This window comes from Natrix helvetica, assembly GCF_964273705.1.
Source record: "Natrix helvetica genome assembly, chromosome: 14".
Taxonomy (NCBI): Eukaryota; Metazoa; Chordata; class Lepidosauria; order Squamata; family Natricidae; genus Natrix; species Natrix helvetica.
Window position 1 is genome coordinate 1803546 of NC_138564.1, and position 20817 is coordinate 1824362.

Consider the following 20817-nt stretch of genomic DNA (forward strand, 5'->3'; position numbering starts at 1 on the left):
AGGGAGGGTTGAGGCAGATCAGATGCAGAGGGGAAAAGCTGATGGAATGCAGGTGGTCTCAAATTCTTTGACTTGGGGTAGCAACAACAGAGTCCCTTTGTTTCTAAGCTATTTATAGAAATGAGGCTCATCCTCTTTGGGGATTTATTGCTATTTTTGCTATTTACTAATAGTAACTATTTTTACTATTTTGAGGACGAGCTATTTGGTTTGCTTATCTCTAAAATGGGAGACAAGACTCTTAGACTCTTAGCCTTCTGCATTTCAACTCAAGGTCCATATTTTACTTAGGCTCTTAACTCTATTACGCGTGTTCCTTTTAATTTAACTCTGAAAACAGTATTATCTTTTATGATGTAGGGTGCAGCTGTCACACTTGATGGCTGCCAGAGCAGATTCCTGGTGCCCTTGCACTAATGCAGGAGCATGCAGAGGTTCCAGGAAGTATCCCCTGCCTGGTTCAGACCTTTGGCAGCGGGACTGCTCTCCTGGCAGTTTCCACCTGGGGCCGAGCCTGAGGGGCTGCTTGTGGGCTGAGAACCAGCCAAGGCCTCACTGCAACCAGAGCCCACTTGAGTCTGGTTGGAGAGCAAGTTCTCCCAAGGCTCCTGCAGTGCCCCAGGTGTGAGCCTCTTCTACATCCTTTACAGAGGATGAGTGCTCCCTTCTTTTGTTCCTTGTTCCAACTCTGCCTTGTCCTTGCTCTGGGGGCCCATCTGAAGAGCAGAAGGAGCCTCGCTGTTCTACTCCACCATCCCTCACCCCTCGGCAGCCAGTCCCACATCAAAGAACATTGTCCACCACAAACCCTGCCTGCCTGCTCTCTCTAGCTTTTCTCAGCTGTGCAAAAGCTCCACCTCAGCCTCCTGCTTTTGCTTGGTGCATAGTTTTGCTTGGAGGTTTGAAATCCCAGTGGGTGTTGGAGGTGGGGAAGAGCCATGCAAATCCTGGCAGAGGAGGCAGCCGGGGGCACAGCCTGGCCTTCCCTCCCAGGAGCAGGGATGGGGTGCAGGAGAAGTCCCTCGGGCTGCAGGCGAGGGCTGCCGAATGTCCAGTTATTGCGTGGAAGAAGCCATGTGGGTGGAGATGAAGGTCTCGATCACGCTGTGGGCGGATGGCAGCAAGTGGCCGTTGGAAGAGTCGGAGCTCTGGTAAAGGACCAAACTGCCAGACGAGACTGTTTGGGGCGGAGCAGAAACAACAGGTGAGACCATGGCACAAGGAGCTTTTCGCTCTTCCCTTCACAACCCAGAGGGGCTGACAGGCCCCACCCGCCAAAGTATCCAAGCCCCCTTTCTCATCAGCGAATTAAAAAACAACGGAAGGGATTATTTTTAAAATAACCGACAGCATGTTTTATTCCTAGAGAGTTTACGGCTGCCAAAGCTCCCATTCTGGCAGGTGACGGGGACTCTTAGAGGATGCCCATTGCTAAGCGGATCCCCAAAGAACAAAGGAGGGTCCCTGTCTCCATCAGTCATCCCAGGCGGCTGAAGGCAAAGCTTTCCCTTTCCTTTAGGGCTGGGGAGAGCATTTTGAAGGGAGGGGGCTGCCAGTATCTCAAAGCCTGAACGCCCCAGGGGAGGGGGTGCCTCACCTCGGCAGACCTTCTCCAGCTGTCTGCATGGGTTTGTGTGCACTTGGACAAGATGGAGTGGCTGTGTGTAGGCACAGACGGCTGGGCTTCTGCATGGCTAGCCACAATTCATTTGCCAAGATTAAAGATAACCAAATGGAGCATTTCTCTGAAGAAGGCGGCTGCTGAACGGCTACACTTTAAGGTGTTACGTTCAATTGAGAAGAGATTAAAAGCACAGAGCTTTAAAACACATTTTAGCCTGGGGGACCCTTTCATTACCTTTGAAACGGAAACTTTTCTGGCTCCATTATGGAGGCATGCAGGTAGTCCTCGGGTTATGCCCATAATGGAGACTGTCCATTACGGCCATGAGTCATAATGGTCGTAAAATTGTATAACTTTTTTGCAGGGGTTATTAAGCCGCCCCAGTGGTCGTAGGTGCAAATGGCGGCTTTGAATAAAAGGTTCCGGGACCTACTAAGGGACAGAACATATAGTGAAAAGTTGCGGCTTACCGGCGGGGCTGGAGGTCAGGCGGGGTCCGGACTGAAGGTGCGACTGGATGGAGCCTTCCTGTCCCTGCAAGTGGGCCGAAGGTTGGCTGGTGGGCGTTGGGATCCCAGATTCTGTGGGAGTCTCTGCCTCTGACGTGAAGATCTGGGGGGAAACCACAGGCCAACCCAAAGACAGCTACAAAGCTTGCCCTTGCTACTCGCGAGACGCAGCACAGTAGAAGAGGGACATTTTTGTTAAACATCAGGATTGTTGTAGCCAGGTTTAGAAACTAAAATCGACCCAAGACGTTCAGAAGAAATGCTTTGAACTTTGGCTGCTCGGTATCCAGGGACGAAACGTCTTTGGTCCTAGAGACTGTAGCTCATGCAGTGTTGACGAATGTTTCCGTAGGTTATATGGGCTTCCTCCTGCCCCTTGATGACCCCTCCTGCCCCTCAGGCTTCCACACGGCTGTTTGTGGGAGAAGACTGGACCAAAGCTTTTCATTGTCTACCAGCATTTGGGGCAGCTGTTAAATTTATCCTTGCCCAGTTCCTTTATTTCCAGCATACCCAAAGGAGCCTTTTTTGTCCTTTGCCTCCTTCCCCAAAGCTCCTCTTCTCTGCAGTGTTTCCCTTTCCTCTCTCTAAAGTCAGAGGCTTCCCGGCTCTGCTCTTCCATGAGAACCGCCTGCCTCTCCGTTTCCTGAAAGTGCGTCCCCCCCCCCCTCTTTAGATCTTCACTGGGCCTTTTTGTCGGGCTCTACTCCTGGGTTCCATTTCCTTCATTTGATTTATTTGTTAACGGCGCTTTCAAAATCTCCTCCTTTAGGAGCAGCTACCTATCCTGAAGTCCTCCTCCCATTTCTCTCTCCTGCTACCTGCTCTATTTGTCACTGTTTTATTTCGAACAACGTCCAAATTCATTAAAGGGCAAGACACACATATGCCTACGCTCAGACTTATTATTTGTTAAAATCGGGAACCGGCATCCACTGGTCCATTTCCATTCATTTTCCTGCTGCTTCCATTTCCTCAGCTAACCTTCCTGTTGCTTAGCATGCAGCCCAGGACAGCTGAACCTCTTCTGCCTTCCTGGACTCTCGCTTGGAGCGAATGGTCAGCAAGAGAAGCTGGGAATGTCTTGGAAGGGTCAAGAGATGTTGGAGCTTCCATCAACGGCCTTTGGTGCCTCTACAACTGGCAAGGTGCAAATAGAATTAGAATAGAATAGAATAGCAGAGTTGGAAGGGACCTTGGAGGTCATCTACTCCAACCTAATGCTTAGGCAGGAAACCCTACACCACTTCAGACAAATGATTATCCAACATCTTACAAACTTCCAGTGTTGGAGCATTCACAACTTCTGGAGGCAAGTTGATTAATTGTCCTCACTGTCAGGAAATTTGTCCTTAGTTCTAGGTTGCTTCTCTCCTTGATTAGTTTCCACCCATTGCTTCTTGTCCTGCCCTCGGGGGCTTTGGAGAATAGCTTGACTCCCTCTTCTTTCTTACAATTTGCTGGCCGCAAACTTTGCAGGCAAGCTCCCCTTATTTTTGTCCTGTTTCTTCATTCAGTTCCTTCCCCTTCTTTAAAGCAGCTGGGTTCTCCCACCCCAGCTTCTATGGGGAGGAGGGGACCAGCACCTGCTTTAAAGAATTGCATTCACATGAACAAGTTGACTACAGCCTGAAAAAGACGGGCTGCTCGAATGAGTAATCAGGAGGAGTTTTGCTTCTACTTGCCGGAGGTCCAAAGGCCGCCTGAGTCCTTTTCAAAGCGTGCACAGACCTTAAAGTAACATTCAATCTTTAAAAAGCAAATTAAACTTCACAATACCATAAAATCAGTAAAAAAAGCCAATCTTCCCACCTTTGGCCTTTGATCTTCTAATCTTGAAAACATTGGAGGAGAAGATCAAAGGCACAAATTGGCCCTAAAGCTAGGAAAGAGCGAGTGAGCTCCGAAACCTTTCAAAGACAGGAAGTAACTCGATGGCATGACTGAAGAGGCCCCGTTTTCTCTTGTCTTCCGTCTGGCAAATATCTCAGCTTTTTATGGCCAAGGAAAACCTGCCCTGGGTGACTTTCCTGTGCTCACGCAGCAAGAGTTTTTCTCCTTTTGTTAATCGGAGGTTGCAGAGTGACTTGACAAGGAGACGGGCAGCAGATACATTTTATAAATGAATAAAATGCAACCTGCTCTCCTTGTCAACAAAAGAACAGGAGGATACCTTGCAGGAACAAAGCTACCTTGCCAGCAGGGCCAATATGGGAGGGGGGAGGAGGTTTAACCTTAAAGGTGGGAAGGGGAGCAGGACCTCTGCCTTCATCCCCTAAGAAAACCCCCAGAAATGACCCCAAATTCTGCCATTTGAAACTTGGGATGCAAAATTTAGCAGGAACAAGAGATTTAATTTCAGGTTGTGACACTCACACTTGTGTTTGGCTAGCAGTGTTATCTAATTGTTTTTGCAAATCACCACTTTCTTATAAAAGAGTATTTGCAGCTACGGGGTCTTTAGTGCTCTCTGAGTTTGCTTCTTTTCTTGCAAACGTTTTGTTACCCCACCAGGTCATGTTATCAGTGCTAGAAGAGATTAGCAGAGTAATAGAGTTGAAAGGGACCTTGTAGGTTATCTACTCCACCCCCCCCACCCCCCACCCCTGCTCAAGCAGGAGACCCTGCACCATTGAGGGTGACCTTTTTCACCTTGGGTGCCGAAAGCATGCGTCTGTGTGCCCACCCCCATAATTTAATGCTCCCCCCGCACTGTGCCCTCTACGCATACATGTGTGACACACACACACACGCTGCCCCACGCATGCACACACGACTTTCTTGAAGCCTGGGGAGGGCGAAACTGCCTCCCCTGCCCCCCCCCCCAGAGGCCCTCCAGAGGCCGGAAATAGCCTGTTTTCCAACTTCTGGTGGGTCTGTTTATTGCCCTCCCTGAAGCCTCCGGAGGGCGGAAAACAGCCCAACGAGCAAACCAAAAGTCTGTTTCCAGACGTCTGGTTTCCACATTCAGGGAAGCCTCCGGAGGGCGGAAAACGGGCGGAAATCACGGCCGAAAATCAGCTGACCAGTGCGCGCATGCACCCACGCTGGAGCTGACAATGCCTCGTGTGTCCCCAGAAATGGCTCCGTGTGCCCCCTGCGGCCCATGTGCCATAGGTTCGCCATCCCGGCCCTGCACCGTTTCTGACCGATGGCCGTCCAGCCTCTTCTTGAAAGCCTCCAGGGATGAAGCTCCCAGAGAGGGAGTGGGATTTGCTCTAGGTTTACACACTAGTCTCTTGCTCTGCAGAAGAAACTGTAGGACTTGCCCCTTGGGCCCAGGCTTGGTCTGCTGTGGGTGCAGAAGCAGCTCCCACAAGGTTCAGCTCAGCTTGTTCTCTGTTGCCACTTGGACCACATAGGTGTTGGCCCCTTGGACTCCCTTCAGCCCCCCCTCGAGCCCCCCCTCACCTGTTTGGTTGGTGTCAGGCTGGCCAAAGTGCTGAGGTTCGCGGTGTCTGTGATCACCATGGTCTGGGGTAGAAGGCTGGTATGTGCATATTGGGTCACCTCTGGCTTGTGGCTGTAGAGAGCTGGGAATAATGGAGGTGAAGAAGGCACCATGAGCCACGGAGGCCTTGGGTGACAGGACAGAAGGTCCCCTCCCCACCAGCTCCAAGGTGCAGGAAGGCTGCCGGGCATGGAGCATTCCCGGGGTGGCCGCCCTCCCTTCCCAACCTACCGTGAGGAGCCTGGATCTGGGCCATGGTGGCCATGAAGGGGCTCTGGTTGAGGTGGCCCTGGACCTGCTGCATGAGGGGCTGCTGGTAGGACGGGTGCAGCTGCTGGGAGAACTGGACCGGCTGGAGGGTGGTGAGGCTGCTGCCCATGTTGTTGATCATTGGGACGCTCTGCCCTTGGGTGGAAGCCAGACCTGGAGGCAGGAGAGGGGGGCCTGGCTGTCAAACCCCCAGAGGCTCCCCCTTGAGCCCCCATGCACACCGCCACCCCATTGGGTGGGTTCACCATCCTGCTCACCCAAGCTAACCCAGGTTTCCTTGGTTTCGTCCTAGCGCAGATTCTTTTGTGCAAAATGGGATGACTAGCTTCCTGGCCACAGGGTGGCTTCTACAATCAACCGTGTGAACTGGGGCTTCCTGGAATGTATGAAGCCTCCCACAGACGCAGCCCTGTCAACCTGGAGCGTAAGCCTCAGTGCGGCCCCTTTGGCTACTTCATCGGTCCCTTTGGATGAAGGCTGAGCTCAGTGGTCCTCCGGCCATAATATTTTCCACCCAAAAATATCATCTCGGCTGGAGGCCTCGAGCTACGGGCAGCCCCTGCCAATAAGGAAGGAATGCCCAGCTGGGCAGCAGAGGGCATGGCTCCCGAAGAGGGAGCTGCCCTGCACACTCCTGGGTGCCCGCTCCTTTCATGCTGCCTAGAATGAGCCCTCTCTCCACACCCAATGCCGCATCACTTACCAATGACTAAGGTGGAGGCCCCCGTGTTGGTGAAGGTTGGTGCAAGCGAAGGTGTGTCTCCGGGGCCAATGGCCATGACCCCCGGGAGGGAGGCCATGATGAGGTTCTGCGTCTGATGGCTCAGGGCGTGTGGGTTGGGCTCCAGGCTGTGCAGGGCTGTCAGGGTGCTGACGGGGGGGAGGGAGCCCCCTGGAGCAGAGATCTGTGGGACAGGAAGGAAGCCAGGAGGTCTAAGGACCCTTTGGATCCCGGCAGGTGTCTGGGGACCACAGTAGAGCCCAGCTGCCATCCTTGGCTTGATCTGGCTGGTCCTTCTCTTCTCCTGTGAGGCTCAACACCCAACGTGGACATAAATGGGCTGGGTGATCAGAGTGTAACGTAGACACCACATACCAGGAGGGGGAAGCCCTCAAGATCCCATCATCCCAGCTCCCACCCACCCCCATCCCGAGGGGCAGCACCGCTCCCACTGGCAGGCTCTGAGAATGCAGCCACAGAGTCTCCCTTCCAGCCCCCACCAGGGTCTCGGGCACTTTTCACTCACCAGCTTGGTATCTGGTCCTGAGCTGGTGGAGCAGAGACTGGGGGAGGAAACTTGGTGCAGGATGGTCTGCGTAGTTGTGATGGAATTGTGCTGGCTGTTGTTGGGGGTCTCACTGACCGGCGGCTGGCCATACCTCATGCCCAGGTCCGAGAAGGAGAGGCCTTGCTGCTGCTGCTGCTGCTGCTGATGGAGAGGGGAGGGCTCTGAAACGACAACAGCAACGAGAAAAGCCTCAATGGTCAGGATGGCCAGGGACAAAACCCCTGTGCCATAAACTTGGGAGGGGCTTTCCATGCCACAAGCTTTCGCCCCCAGAATAACTCTCTGTTATGCTGCCTGACCTGCATCCTCTTGCTCAGCCAGGGGTAAATGTTAGTATTTGGTAACTAAGCACGGGGGGGGGGGGATTTACTTAGGAAGCCCCTTAGGACAGCGGACCCCAACATTTCTGGCTCCATGACTGGCAGAGGAGGGGATGGTTTCACATGTGCAACCTAATCCTGTGCATGTGCAAAAGGAGCTTTGCGCATTGCCGGACATTTGGGCGGACCAGTTCCCAAAAGGCCGCATACCAGTAGCAGGCCATGGACTGAGGGTTTGGGTACCCCTGCCTTAGGAGACCTTAACCTCCTTCTCCCCTCCCTCTCTCCAGAGCTTGGCAGAACTCTTGGAAGATGCTCCAACTTAGCAAAGCTCCCACATCTTCCTGCTTAGAAACAGAACTTTACATATGAATATATAGGTACCGTATTTTTCGGAGTATAAGACGCACCTTTTCCCCTCAAAAAAGAGGCTGAAAATCTGGGTGCATCTTATACACTGAATACAGCATTTTTGCCTCCCGAAACCCCGCCCCCTTCACCAAAATGGCCATGCATAGCCTTTAGGAGGCTTTCAGAGAGCTTCTGGGGGCTGGGGAGGGCAGAAATGAGAAAAAAATGGGTCGTTTATCCCCCCCAGCCCTCAGCAGCATTCTATAAGCCTCCTAAGGGCTGTTCATGCCCTTTTTTTAAATAACAAACAAAATGGACCCGTTTTTGGGAGGTTTGCAGAATGCAAAAACTTTTTTAAAAATTTGCCTCTTCAAAACCTTGGTGTGTCTTATACTCCAAAACATAGGGTAGTTCTCAGCTTACAGCCATCCATTTCATTGCAGTGGAAAGTTACAGCGGCATTGAAAACAACGGCTTACTCATGTTTATAACTATCCCAGCATCCAGGGGTCACATGGATGATAACAATTCAGACGCTTATATTTAGAGCCATGGTGGCACTGTGGTTAGAATGCAGTACTGCAGGCTACTTCTGCTGGCTGCCGGCTGCCTGCAGTTTGGCAGTTTGAATCTCACCAGGCTCAAGGTTGACTCAGCCTTCCATCCTTCCAAGGTCAGTAAAATGAGGACCCAGATTGTTGGGGGCAATGGGCTGACTCTGTAAACCGCTTAGAGAGGGATGGAAAGCATTGTGAAGCGGTATATAAGTCTAAGGGCTCTTGGTATTATCAATACTCGACTAGGGGGGACAATGTAGGTGCATTATTTTAGGTTACTTTTTGGGGTCTTGTTTAGTTTTTGCTTTGTTGTTATTTTCTTTTGTTGTTGTTGAAGTTTGTATTTTAACTTTGGAAATAAAAAAAAACATTATCAAAAAATAAATTTCAGAAATGGTATTTAATGCTATGTATTTAGGACAGCTGCAGGTCATGTGATCTCCATCTGCCACATTCCCAGCCAGTTTCTGAGAAACAAAGTCGGGGGGGGGGAGCTGGATTTGCTTAATGACCGCAAGATTCATTTAATCATTAAATGGGAGTTTTGTCTCTAGCCAACCATGGCAAAAAGAAGATTGCAAAGTCAGGTATGATTCATTTAACAACCACTTTGCTTAGCCATGGAAATTTTGGTCCCAATTGTGGTCATGGCAAGGGCTACACATTGATATAGATACATACCCACAAATGTGTTGTATTTGTGCTGATAAATAAATAAAGGGAGACTAGTATAGATCTATTTCAAGCTATTTAGCTCTCATCAGCTAGCCATACCCTTACTGGGATTCGAACCAGGGCATACCAGGGGTTGTAACACAAATACATACCCACAAATGTATATACAGGATACACACTTCTTAGTAACAGAATAACAACATTGGAAGGGACCTTCTAGACTACAGAGATCTTCTAGTCCAACCCTGTTCAGGCATTCCAGGCAGCCCTCTGTACCATTTTAGACAAATGGTACTCCAATCTCTTCTTAAAAACCTACAACGTTGGAGCATTTACAACTTCTGAAGGCAAGTCATTCCACTGATTAATTGATCTAACCGTCAGGAAATTGGATTCGTTTCCGCCCTTGCTTCTTGTCCTGCCCTCAGGTGCTTTGGAGAATAACTTGACTCCCTTGTCCATGTGGTAGCCGCTCAAATATTGGAAGACTGCTATCATGCCACCTCTAGTCTTTCTCTTTGTTAGACCAGACATAGCCAATTTCTGCCACCGTTCTTCATTTGCCCCTGCCCCGGGGGGTCTCCCTCTGCCCTGCCACCCCCTGCCTGGCACTCACCGTGGACTTTGCCTGGGGACAGAGGAGTTGCCGGTTGGAGAGAGGAGGACCCGTGAGAGGCCAGGGTGGGCACGGAGCTGGGCTGGGAGCCGTTGTAGCTGTCCATGGCAAGCTTGTGCCTGAAGGCTTCCTCTTTACGGCGGTTGGCAAACCAGTTGTAAACCCTCACCTCGGTCACCAGGTTGGAGCCCAGCCCCTGGGCTTGGGATGGAGAGACGCCACGCTGAAGGCACTCTGCCCTGCCAAGGAAGGGCATGGTTGGATCAGGTCTGGAGGAATCCTAGAATCTCCCCAACCGGATATGTTCCCAAAATGGCGCAACACAATTCCTGGAAGTTCTCAGCAACCGACTGGGAATTTTGGAAGCTCCACCTTCTCTCCCTTGGCTACTTAAAGTTTGTGGTTGTGGAATTCTGAGAGTTTAAATCCACACATCTTCAAGTAGCCAAGGTTGAGAAATAATGATGAAGTTTAGGAAAATTAAAATGACCTCCAAGAATAAGCAGAGGTTGTCTCTAGGGAAGGAAAGTTGATAACTGGGTTAGTATCTCATGCAGTCCTCCTAGTGTGTACTCAAGGCAGAATGATCACAGTTCAGAGCAAGCTAAGCACACCCAAGAGTAGGACAATTGGCTTCCTTCAACAGAGTTTCCACACTTCTGCTAAACCATAAATTACGAGTCATCAGCCGCAATTGCTGGATTTACATAGCACATCAAACCAAATCAAACCCAGCAGACTCTGTTATGGCTCATTTGATAAGTAAACCAGGTTCAAGAGGGATGATGCACCACTTTGGTAAACTATTCAAACAGCCCTCAAAAAGAATATGTACACCATGGTGGCCACCATTCCGAAAGATGGCTTATTCAGCCCAACATGCAATTGCAGAGAAGGATTGTGTGCATCAGAGGTGGTGCTGATCAACCTCCAAATGCTTAGGTAGGAGCCCAGCATCCTCTGCAAGATTCAGCTCTTCAGAAGAGACAAACTGTCAGGGAACTGCTTCTCCAGAGTTAGGAGGAGAGCTAGTTTGGTCTGGTCGTTAAGGCACCAGACTAGAAAGCAGGAAACCATGAATTCAAGTCCTGCCTTAGCCATGAAAGCGGGCTGGGTAACTCTGGCCATTCACCAGGCGACCAGGAGCTCTAGTCCTGCCTGAGGAATGACGGCTAGCTGGGTGACTTTGGGCCAGTCCCTCTCTCTCAGTCCAATCCACTTCACGGGGTTGTTATTGTGGGGGAAATCGGAAGGTGTGTGGGGTAGGTTTGCCATCTTGAGTTATTTGTAAAAATAATAAAATCAGGATATAAACAAAAAAAAAAAAAAATAGATAAGTTTGAAAGTTTTTGCCATGAATAGCCAAAGGAAGCTCTCATGTATTTATTCTGCACTCTGCTAACTGTAATCGAACTATGATTGTGCTGAATCTCTTGGTGTTCTCTCTCTCTTTTTTGCATCAAACTCAGATTGATGGTTAGTTGTTTAAGGTTAATTTGGAACAAAATAGAGATGGGAGAGTGAAGGCGCATTCGCCCCCTTTTCACGGAGCAGGTGGTCTTGCTCAACTGAGGGAAATTGATGAAATCTCAACCGTCCCTCCCAACATGGGTCTGGAGGCGACCGGACTTGGCCTACGGAGGAGCAATTCCCTTCCCATCTTGTGGGGCTGGATCAAGGGGCCGTTAGCCTGGCAGGGCCTTGCCGGTGGTGGCCTGTGGGAGGCTCTGAGAGCCACAGAGGGTGGACTTTATCATACCTGAAACATGGTTTTGTTGCACTGTGTAATTAACGGGGGGGGTGGGGGTGTCCTTGTATTTCTTTTAAATTTGCTTTTTCAATGGTGTTGCTAATAATTTCCCATAAACCTTCAAGAAAAGGCCTCTCTTTCAGGAACCAGGACTGGAAGGAGACCACTCAACACATTGTAGGTAACAGTTTGGTTTTTAGCCTCCATGAACAAAGGGAACAGTCAAGCCCATCCTTGAGAAGTGTTGAGAAGGTATCTTTTAACCAAACCCATTTGGATGTTCAGCGTTTGCAAATGTTTTCTTTTACTGAGAACATAATGCTCTTTCCTATGGCTACGTATGCTGTGATTCTTGTGATGTAACTGAACAGACGACTCTTTCTAAGCCAATGAACTTTTGCTTTGAAGCTGCCTCTTGTTCTAACTATAAAATAAATGTAATCCATTTCTCGGGGTTCCCCCTTCTCATAGAGTTCTCTAATAAATTGCTTTTAAAAGCTCTTCCAACTTGGTTGCTTATTGGAAAAGGGAAACCGAGGCAGAAGCTAAGGCTCCCAAGAGGGATCCAAAGGTCTCCTTCCACGGAGGCCCATCCCGGTCTGTCTCCCCGGTACCTGTTGCATTCCTCCACCAGAGCCTCCCTCTCTTCCTTGCTCGGGTTCTTCTGCCTCTCGTAGGCTTGGAAGAGGATCTGCTGGGAGGCCGGGCCCCACTTGAACCGGTTCCTCCGGCCCTTCTTGACCGGGAGCTCCTCCCCCATCGGGTCCTCCACCATGAGGCCCTGGCCGGCGTGGGTGAATTCTGGAATGGCAAAAAGAGACTCTGGGAAGGGATCCACGGGGCAGGAGTGGAAATCAAAGGCTTGCTGAGCTCTGGAGAAGAGTTTTGAGTTTGAGTTTTATTAAATTTATATACCGCCCCCCTCTCCCTGCAGGGAAGAGAGCAGAAGCCGCTCTTTTGAGGGTTTCCTTGGGGTCTTGGTGGCTTCTGTTTTCAGCTAGCTTCCCCCCATCTGTTCCCTCCAAGACCAAAGGCTATTGATGGGGGAAATAATTTATGCATCATTATTTATTTATTAAGCACATTTCTATAGCCACCCAAGTCAACAATGCAGAACATTAAATATTCACAATTAAAAATTCACAATTTCACCCCAGCCCAATAAGAAATTGGGAATAAGGGGAGCTGATGGAGCCCTGATTTAGGTCCCACCTCTTGCAGTGCCCGAGTGATGCTAGGCAATTTTATGTACGTGACAAAGAGGACATAGTTAATTACATGTATATGTACAATTAATTAAATGAAATTAAAACTAATTTTGGTGGGTTTGCTGCCTAGTCCCCTTGTCTTGAACCCATCATCTTTTTTTTTTGTACAGATTCCAGAGTGACATTTGCAGATTCCCTCCCCCTCTGCCCCCTAAAGTTTTTAAGGATCAGGATTTCAGATCCAGAGGATGACATGTTACTGTATTTCCACAGGAAACATTTTCTACTCGGCTTGCAACCCAGGAAGAGGCAATAATAATACACTCCCCACCCTTTGGCAGGTGTGGCTAACATCTGGCCATTTCCTGCTGAGAACCGTCAATGAGAAACTAAGAGAAAAGAGCCATGGAGCCTCAGAACTGACTCACAGCCTCTCATCAATGGAAGACGTCGCCTTCCCCAGTCCGCCTCACCCTTTGCCCACAGAAGCCCTCAGCCCCAGAAGGAGGAAGACCTGCCCGAATCTCAGGGTGGGGGCCTGCCTAGGGCACCATCTCCCACCTCTGCACTGGGAAAGATTGCTCAGAGGAGCAATGCCCCCAACCTGGGCATCTTGGAGCAGAGATCCCTCCCAGAGTCCGAGCCAGCCCCTGGTCTACACGGGTCTTGGGAAGGGGGCACATTGTTGCCGGTTGCTGTACTTACGCTGGGCCACCTCTCGCTGCTTGCGAACGTACCAGGTGTACAGGGCGGCTCTCTTCTGAGTCTTCATTGGGGTGCCCTTGTTGAGGTGCTGGGAGAGGTGGGACTGGTTCAAGCCCGTTGTGTCCACCACCTCCCGTTGAGGGATGTTGTGCTGCTGGAGGTAGGACTTCACCATCTTTGCCACCCTCCATGGATCCTCCCTGGAAGAGATGGAGAACGGCTGTCTCAGAGAGGGGTCCTTTCCCCCCCCCCTCCGAATCTTGATGCATTTATTGAAGAAAATATATATGGCCACCCAACTCGGCCTTGGTGACTCCGAGCAGCTTACAAGAATAAACAATTCAGAATTGCTGGGTTCACACAATACGTTGCCTCCAAATGAGTAAAGTTCTTAGGAATAACATTCCATTCTCTGGTTCCTGGAACATGTGAAGGCTCCAGCTTTGTGCTCAGTTCCCACAATTCCGTTTTAGCCCGGTGATATCAGACCATGCCAGCCTTATGCTTAGGAAGACTACTTTTATTCTGAGGCCCTAGTAGCAGAATCCTGCACGTCTGAAGTCCCCTCCGTCCATCCTCCCTCTCACTATCTTCAAGGAAACCAAGGAGGATCTTGTCTGAGAGGCTTTCTGTCCCAGGCTCAGATTTCTTCTCTCTCTCTCTGACCATTGTCTTGCTGACAACTCTTCCTCCTGTCCCTCAAGGTTAGGAGTCTCCATGCTTGGCAACTTTAAGACTTGTGGACGTCAACCGGCCATGCTTGCTCAGGAATTCTGGGAGCTGAAGTCCACAGGTTGTAAAGTTGCTCTGGTTGTAGCAGTCAAGGATGCAGCTAGGAGAGGGTGAGTTCTAGTCTTGCCTTAGCCAGGTGGGTGACTCTGTGCCAGAGCCTCTCTCTTAGCCCATGACCTCAGGCTCAGAGGGAAGCCAGTCCATCCTCTTCCCAACTCAACCAATCGATCAACACTTGGTTGATCAAAAGCAAAACAAACAAACAAACAAACAAAAAGGCAGACCCAGCTCTTGTGGGAAAATCACTAAGAAGAAGAAAACAACTTCAGAGGAATACTAGGCAGAATCCCGCGGACAAAATTTCTCTTAAAGGGAGTGCAAGAGAACGTCTCATAAACTCAGATGCCGACCAAGGAGGAAAAAGCAGCTCAGGAACCCACCCAAGAAGCCCCAGGAGCTTTTGACCAAAGGGACGAGGAGACGGGTGTCAATCCCCACGGAAGCCTGTCAGACAGCAGCTAAGGCAGGAAGTGGGGGGCCCTGAAGGGCCAAAGGAGCAGAGCTCACAAGGGAAGCCGAAAGCAATGAAAGCCCCTTTGGGCTCCAGGGGTGGTGAAAGCAGGAGGGAGGGAGGGAGGGGTGGGCGGCTGCTAAGAGGGGAAGGCAAGATGGGGAGAGACCCCACTTCCTACTTGGCTTCCGGCTTCTCCTCCGGGGGAATTGCACTCAAAGGGCTCTAAGTAGGATGGGGGACAAAAAGAGAGAGAGGCAAAAAAAAAAGAGAACAGAATAGCATAACAGAACCTCAAAGATCTTCTAGTCCAACCCCCTGCACAAGCAAGAGACCCTATACATTCCTTCAAATGGTTGTCCAGTCTCCATTGGCGAAAGCAAGTCATTCTACCCATTAATTGTTCTGACTGTCAGGAAATTTCTCCTTAGTTTTAAGTTGCTTCTCTCCTTCATTAGTTTCTATCCATTGATTCTTGATCAGCCTTCAAGTACGTTGGAAAATAGGTTGACCCCCCCTCTTCTTTGTGGTAGCCCCTCAAATACTGGAACATTGCTATCATATCACCTCTAGTCCTTCTTTTCCCCAGAATAGACATTCCTGCAAGCGTTCTTCGTATGTTTTAGCCTCCAGTCCCCTAATCATCTTTGCTGCTCTTCTCTGCATTCTTTCTAGAATCTCAATATCTTTTTTTATTGTCATGGCAACTGGATGCAATATTCCAAGAGTGGTCTTATCAAGGCATTATAAATTGGTACTAACACTTCACGGGATTTTGAAAGTAAGGGGAGGAAAGCAAGTTGTGACCTGACTGCCTCAAATGGGTTTAGGGCTCCAAAATCAGGTCGGTTCCATTGAAAAGACACAAAGGGACCCGTGGATGTTGTCTTGGAGGGCTTTTCGGTGCATCTGAGGAACCATGGAAGGTAGAATGTCAGAAGTTCAGAGAAGGTAAAAAGCTGCCTCACTTTAAAAAAAAAGTGGAGGGGGAGAGAGAACGGAGAGCAAAATACCACCCAGCTCAGGAGTGTCAAACTCGATTTCATTGAGGGCCACATCAGAGTTGTGACTGACCTCAGGGGCCTGGGCTGGGTGTGGCCAGAGCGGGCATGGCCTCCTTGATGTCACTCATGTCGGGGGCGCTTGTGGCAGCCCGAGCACTCTGCCAGTGAAAACGGGCTCCTGACAGGCTACGACAGCCTCCTACAACCCTCTGCCAGTGAAAACGGAGCTCGGGAGCCCGTTTTCGCTGGCTGAGCGCTCGGCCGCCACAAGCACTCCTGACATGAGTGACATCGAGCAGGCCATGCCCACAGTGGAAACAGTGAGGGACCGGCCCGCAGAGCCTCTGCTAGCGAAAATGGGCTCCCAAGCTCCAATATGGCAGAGGGGTGCAAGAAGCCTTCACAGCCCAAAACGGAGCTTAGGAGCCCGTTTGTGCTGGCAGAGGCACCATGGGCCAGTCCCTCACTATTTCCAAGGTGGCCCTGTGGGCCAGATCTAAGCACCCCGCAGGCCGAATCCAGCCCGCAGGCCTTGAGTTTGAGACCCCTGACCTAGCTTGATGTTATTCCTGGGGAAAACACCCTGGAACGGATGGCTAAGCAGTTGGTTTGAGCCAGGATAAAGCAGGGAGGGGCAGGAATCCTTTCTAGGATGTCTACCACTCAACATATTTATAAACTACTTAGAGGAAAGATTAGAAAATATGGTTGTCTCATCTGCAAACAACAGAACGAAGTGGTGGAAAATTTGAAATGCTTCGATCAGTATTTCTCCACTGATGTAAAGAGAGTAAAAAGACTATTAGGTGCACAAAGATTGGGGGGGGGGGGGGGAATTAAAAAGCCACAACGGAGGCAAGAAACACGAACACGGCAGAACTTGGGAAACTGTGAAATTGACTTCTTTGATCAGGGATAAGACAACTAGAACTTTTGTAAAAGACTGAACATCTCTGATGGACTTTTTGTTGAAAATGGAAAAAATAAATTTATAGATTTGCTGTTTAAGAAGGGAGGAAGAGAGCCATGTCGTAACTTTCAAGAGGGAAAAGATGTAATCAATTTGTTTGTAAAATAATATTGGAAGTCTTTTTCCTTCCCTTCCCTTCACTGTTTTTTCTACTTACTCTTTCATCTTTTATATCTTTTTTCTTAATTTTACATTATATAATTTCAGGTTTATGTTAATATAGACATATCCATATCCATATACTGTACATATACATATGAGAAATAAAGAGATAAGTGAATTTAAGGTGGCCACAATAGCTTATTTTACTCTGGAAAAAAATGTCCAATATTCCATTGCCCCATAATGCAATTGAAGAAAATAGGAAATAAATTTGAGTGAAGGAAAGGGAACACCTAAAATAGGGGCATCTCTCCACAGAATGATCTCAGTTACTTTGGTAGAACCGGAAATGTGGGGTTCTGGGGGGGGGGGTTTGACCATTTCTCGGAGCAACCACTTCCTCTCAAATGCCTTGAAGGGAGGCTGGAAGGAGCATTAGAGACCATGCCCTGTCTGGGCCTTCTGATGTGGGGCAGAGGTGGGGAGCCAAGGTGAAGACATTAGTATGAAGTATGAAGTATGAAGAAACCTAGACATTCAGAAGGTCACTTTCATTCCCCCCCTCCTGGGGGCAGGAGAAATAGGCTTTGGTGGAGGGCTTCTGGGTGTGGGACAGCTAAGGACCCCCTCCTGCCCATGGGCTTCAGAGTTCCTGGCCTCCAGCCTTTGGCCCTCCTGCTTCTCCCTATGGGGATCACCCCTGGGGTTCAAGTTCCTCTCTTGCCCGGTCCTGAGGTTATTCCTGAAGGGCTTCCTCACCTCCCTTTTGTTACCTGAACAATAAGTAACCCAGGTAGTTAGTTATCAACTCAAAGGGAACAAGAGCCTGGTTGATAATTTATAGCAGCATCTCAAATTTAAATGGAAAGTAAATATCAAGTTGTTAGCATTAAAAGAAAGCCCAATCCTCAGAAAAGGGAATCCAACTTTCGGGGTGGGGGGACGACTCCATGTTCCTCCCATCAACACCATTCCTGCTGAAATCTCCTTCTCTCCTGTTCACTCTCCTCCACGTCCAGATGTCCCCCTCCAGTCCTGCCTCCCTCAGTGCTGAGCCAAGCCAGCCTGGGTCAGCCAGGATTCTTGGGAAACCTCCCTGAGGCTCCTTGCAGAGGACCAAGCGGGATGCCAGATCACCACGCGTGCCAAGGATGCGACCATCCCTGCTGTCCTTTGACCCGGGACCGTTCTTCTCTCTCGCTTCTGTGGAATGCAGGGGACTCGGGGGATGGATAGGAAGGAAGGTAAGACTTGGGTGCAGTGGTGTGTTTTATTCTTCTTGGTGGATTTGGCCCTTCCTGGCTTAGGTTGGATTCTGCGCCTTCTGAGGCAACACCAGAGATGGACCCAAATGTCTGCAAAGAAAAAGGGAGGGAGGGAGCCAGAGCCTACTTCCATTCCACGGGACGTGATTCTAGGTGCCTAAATGGGTTTTCTTATTTTTGGAATGGAATTCCATTTCCCATCCACCCTTCCCAATTTCTTCTCCATTTAAAAGAAACCTGGCTTGGGATTTTCTTTCGGGAAGTAGCAAGCTCCACAATGAAGGGCTTGCGGCTCAACCCAGGCTCCAGCCCCTGCCTCTCAGTGGAACATCTGTAGGCAGCTACCACAAGGCCCTTTTCAAACTCTGGGAACCCTCTCAGCCTTGGCCACTGCCCCCCCCCCCATTTAGCTATTTGGCAGGGGTCCCTCCTGGGTGCTCCGTGCCCTTAACACATCCGTGTTACTGATGGTAATGGCAAGCAAGCTGTCAGTGGAGGTTCTGGAGGAGTCCAGATCTTCTGCAGGACTTCCAGAGAGAACCCACTCATGGGAAGGAGACGCGTTACCCCTTTGCCAGCACATCTGCACCCATTGACCTGGAGTGTCTATGGAGAGTCTCAGTCACCTTCTGCTCATGGTTTCCTCAAGGGCACTTTTCCAAAACACAAGTGGACTCCCCTCCCCCCCCGAAAGCATTTCGATTCTCATCCAAGAATCTAGATGAAAATCAAAGAAGCTTCTTGGATGAGAAACAAAGTGTTTTCAAAGAAATAAACCTCAAGAGAGTCCAGCTTCCATTTGGGAAAGCACCTCTGAGGTTCTCATCTGGGACTGGCTTTCTGTTGGCTCCTCCATGGATCTCTCTCTCTCTCTCCCTCCCCCCCCCCTCTCTCTCTCTGGGGCTGGAAGAGTTTCTGTTCAGCTGTGCAAGGGCCACCTCACCTTCTACGCCTTTGCTGTTGCCAGTATTTTTCCTAAGGCCAAAGTCCGAAGTGCTTCCACAAGCTGGATAGATTAACAGGAGTCCATGTTTACTCTCTCCTCCCTTGCAAGATAAGAGCACAATGTGTTCCCAGGGGACAGTAAAAAGGCCTGGAGGTGGTCCAGAAATGGCCCCAGAACAAGGCAAGGCAGACCTGGCATGCCAGCAGAGGCAAAAGGGTGGGCAGGCTTTTGGGGTACAGCTTCTGTTGGCTGCAGTGGTATCTTTCCTGCTGGATTAGGATGCTCCTCTTCCATCCCTCTCCATGCCAGTTATTTCAAGGTGTTACCCCCCTCCCCTCACCCAAGTGGCTGTAAGCACCTTGCTAGCCAAGGAAAGTGAGCAGAATTGGGACTTTTAGGTTCCTGGGTAGAAAAGCACCAGGGAATGTAGACTCCCACTTTCCAAAGAAGTGGGAAAATCTTCCTGTAAGAAGTCATTTGCAGTCGTGAAAGAGACAATAGGAGTTGTTTATGAAGCCACATTGAGATGGTCTGGGAAGAGGAGAGGAGCAAGGGAAATGTTCTTCTTTCAGTTCCTTTACACAGAAATGCCCTTTGCTGAGAACAGGAACCAAGAAAGAGTACAATTACTACAGTCAGCTGCACCAACGTGTAAATGAATGAAAACCAGTGCAATCAATTCCTCTAAAACAAGGGGGTCCATTCTTGGCAACTTGACAACTTGTGGACTTCAACTTTCCAGCATGCTGGCCGAGGAATTCTGGGAATTGAAGTCTTCAAGTTGCCAAGGTTGGACACCCCTGCTCTAAAGAGTTTTGAAAAGGGGCTCTTAAATACATATTTTAAAAGCCCACCTTTTTTTTAGCTCATCAGAGCCCTTAGACTAGATTTGCATTAGACTCCTGGCATTCCACCCTTTCAGTCACTTGATAAGAGAGTGGAAAAGGTCAATTTCAGGCTTGCAGGGTTGGTTTTATTTTATTGTATGGCTTTCTGGGCGTCCAAATGACTATGCAATCAATGGGGGTTGACTCCAGCAATTCTGTTCTCAACCAATAGCCACCAATGCATTGCCAAGAAAGAGAACGAGGGATGTCAAGCCCATTCATGCTTTGGCTGTTGCACAAGGGCCCTGTTGTTGCTGCTGTTATTTCTAGGAGCGGTGGGTGCAAAATACTGGCTAGAGCATGAGCCAAATGCAAAATGGTGGCGTGGGGTCAAAATGGCTCAATTTGGCAGGATAGAGGGCTATCCACAGGGTGTAGTCAAAGAAGCAAAGATGATGGCCAGGATAGCATGATAGAAACTCTTTATGCTGTTGCCTATAAAAACCAGGAGAACTTCAATGACTCCGTTGTGGCTGCCCTCTTGACTTTTCTGACTGTACCCTGTGGATCCTCCCGGTGGGTTACAGATAGAATAGAATAGAATAACAGAGTTGGAAGGGACCTTGGAGGTCTTCTAGTCCAACTCCTTGCTCAAGCAGGAAACTCTACACCATTTCAGAGAAATGGTTGCCCAATCTCTTCTTAAAAACTTTCAGTGTTGGAGACATGTTGTTCCACTGATTAATCAAGCACTTAACCAGTGGAGATTCACATTATGAGTCTTGGAGCTGGTTCATATTGTGGGTTCCTTTGATCTTGCCCTGGAAGCTACACATTTAAAGGGTCTGCAAAAGAGATGACTGATGGGAAATGGAATAGCAATCTTTGAATTCGTGTTATTCATGTTGGCCAGAGGTCTGAAACTTAGGAAAAATAGATTCAGGTTAAATGTGAAAATCTATTTCCTAATAGTGGGCTTTTCTCTTGATGGAGCCCTGAAGAAGTCTTCTTTTCACTGGAGGTTTTCAAGCCCAGCGGGGGTTTGGGCTAAATCAGGGGATTCAATCTTTGCAACTTTTAAAACCTGTGAATTTCAACTCCCAGAATTTCTCAATTCTGAGAATTGAAGTCCACG

General features: G+C 49.4%; 1 protein-coding gene across 2 annotated transcripts in view; it reads right to left on the bottom strand.

The window, feature by feature from the left end:
* Positions 1 to 20817, bottom strand: part of HNF1A (HNF1 homeobox A) — a 26486-nt gene continuing 5669 nt past the window's right edge. Inside the window, exons 1-10 of one of the 2 annotated variants that reach the window (XM_081966681.1) lie at positions 18853 to 18951; positions 13326 to 13525; positions 12027 to 12213; positions 9663 to 9901; positions 7102 to 7304; positions 6558 to 6759; positions 5816 to 6007; positions 5545 to 5666; positions 2095 to 2236; positions 1 to 1177 (exon numbers count right to left, since the gene is read on the bottom strand). In XM_081966681.1, the coding sequence (XP_081822807.1) occupies positions 1056 to 1177; positions 2095 to 2236; positions 5545 to 5666; positions 5816 to 6007; positions 6558 to 6759; positions 7102 to 7304; positions 9663 to 9901; positions 12027 to 12213; positions 13326 to 13500 (1584 nt within the window). In that variant the 5' untranslated portion in view covers positions 13501 to 13525; positions 18853 to 18951 and the 3' untranslated portion in view covers positions 1 to 1055. Of the gene's footprint in view, positions 1178 to 2094; positions 2237 to 5544; positions 5667 to 5815; positions 6008 to 6557; positions 6760 to 7101; positions 7305 to 9662; positions 9902 to 12026; positions 12214 to 13325; positions 13526 to 18852; positions 18952 to 20817 lie in introns of those variants that run through there. The other variant, XM_081966680.1, reaches the window with a different exon arrangement.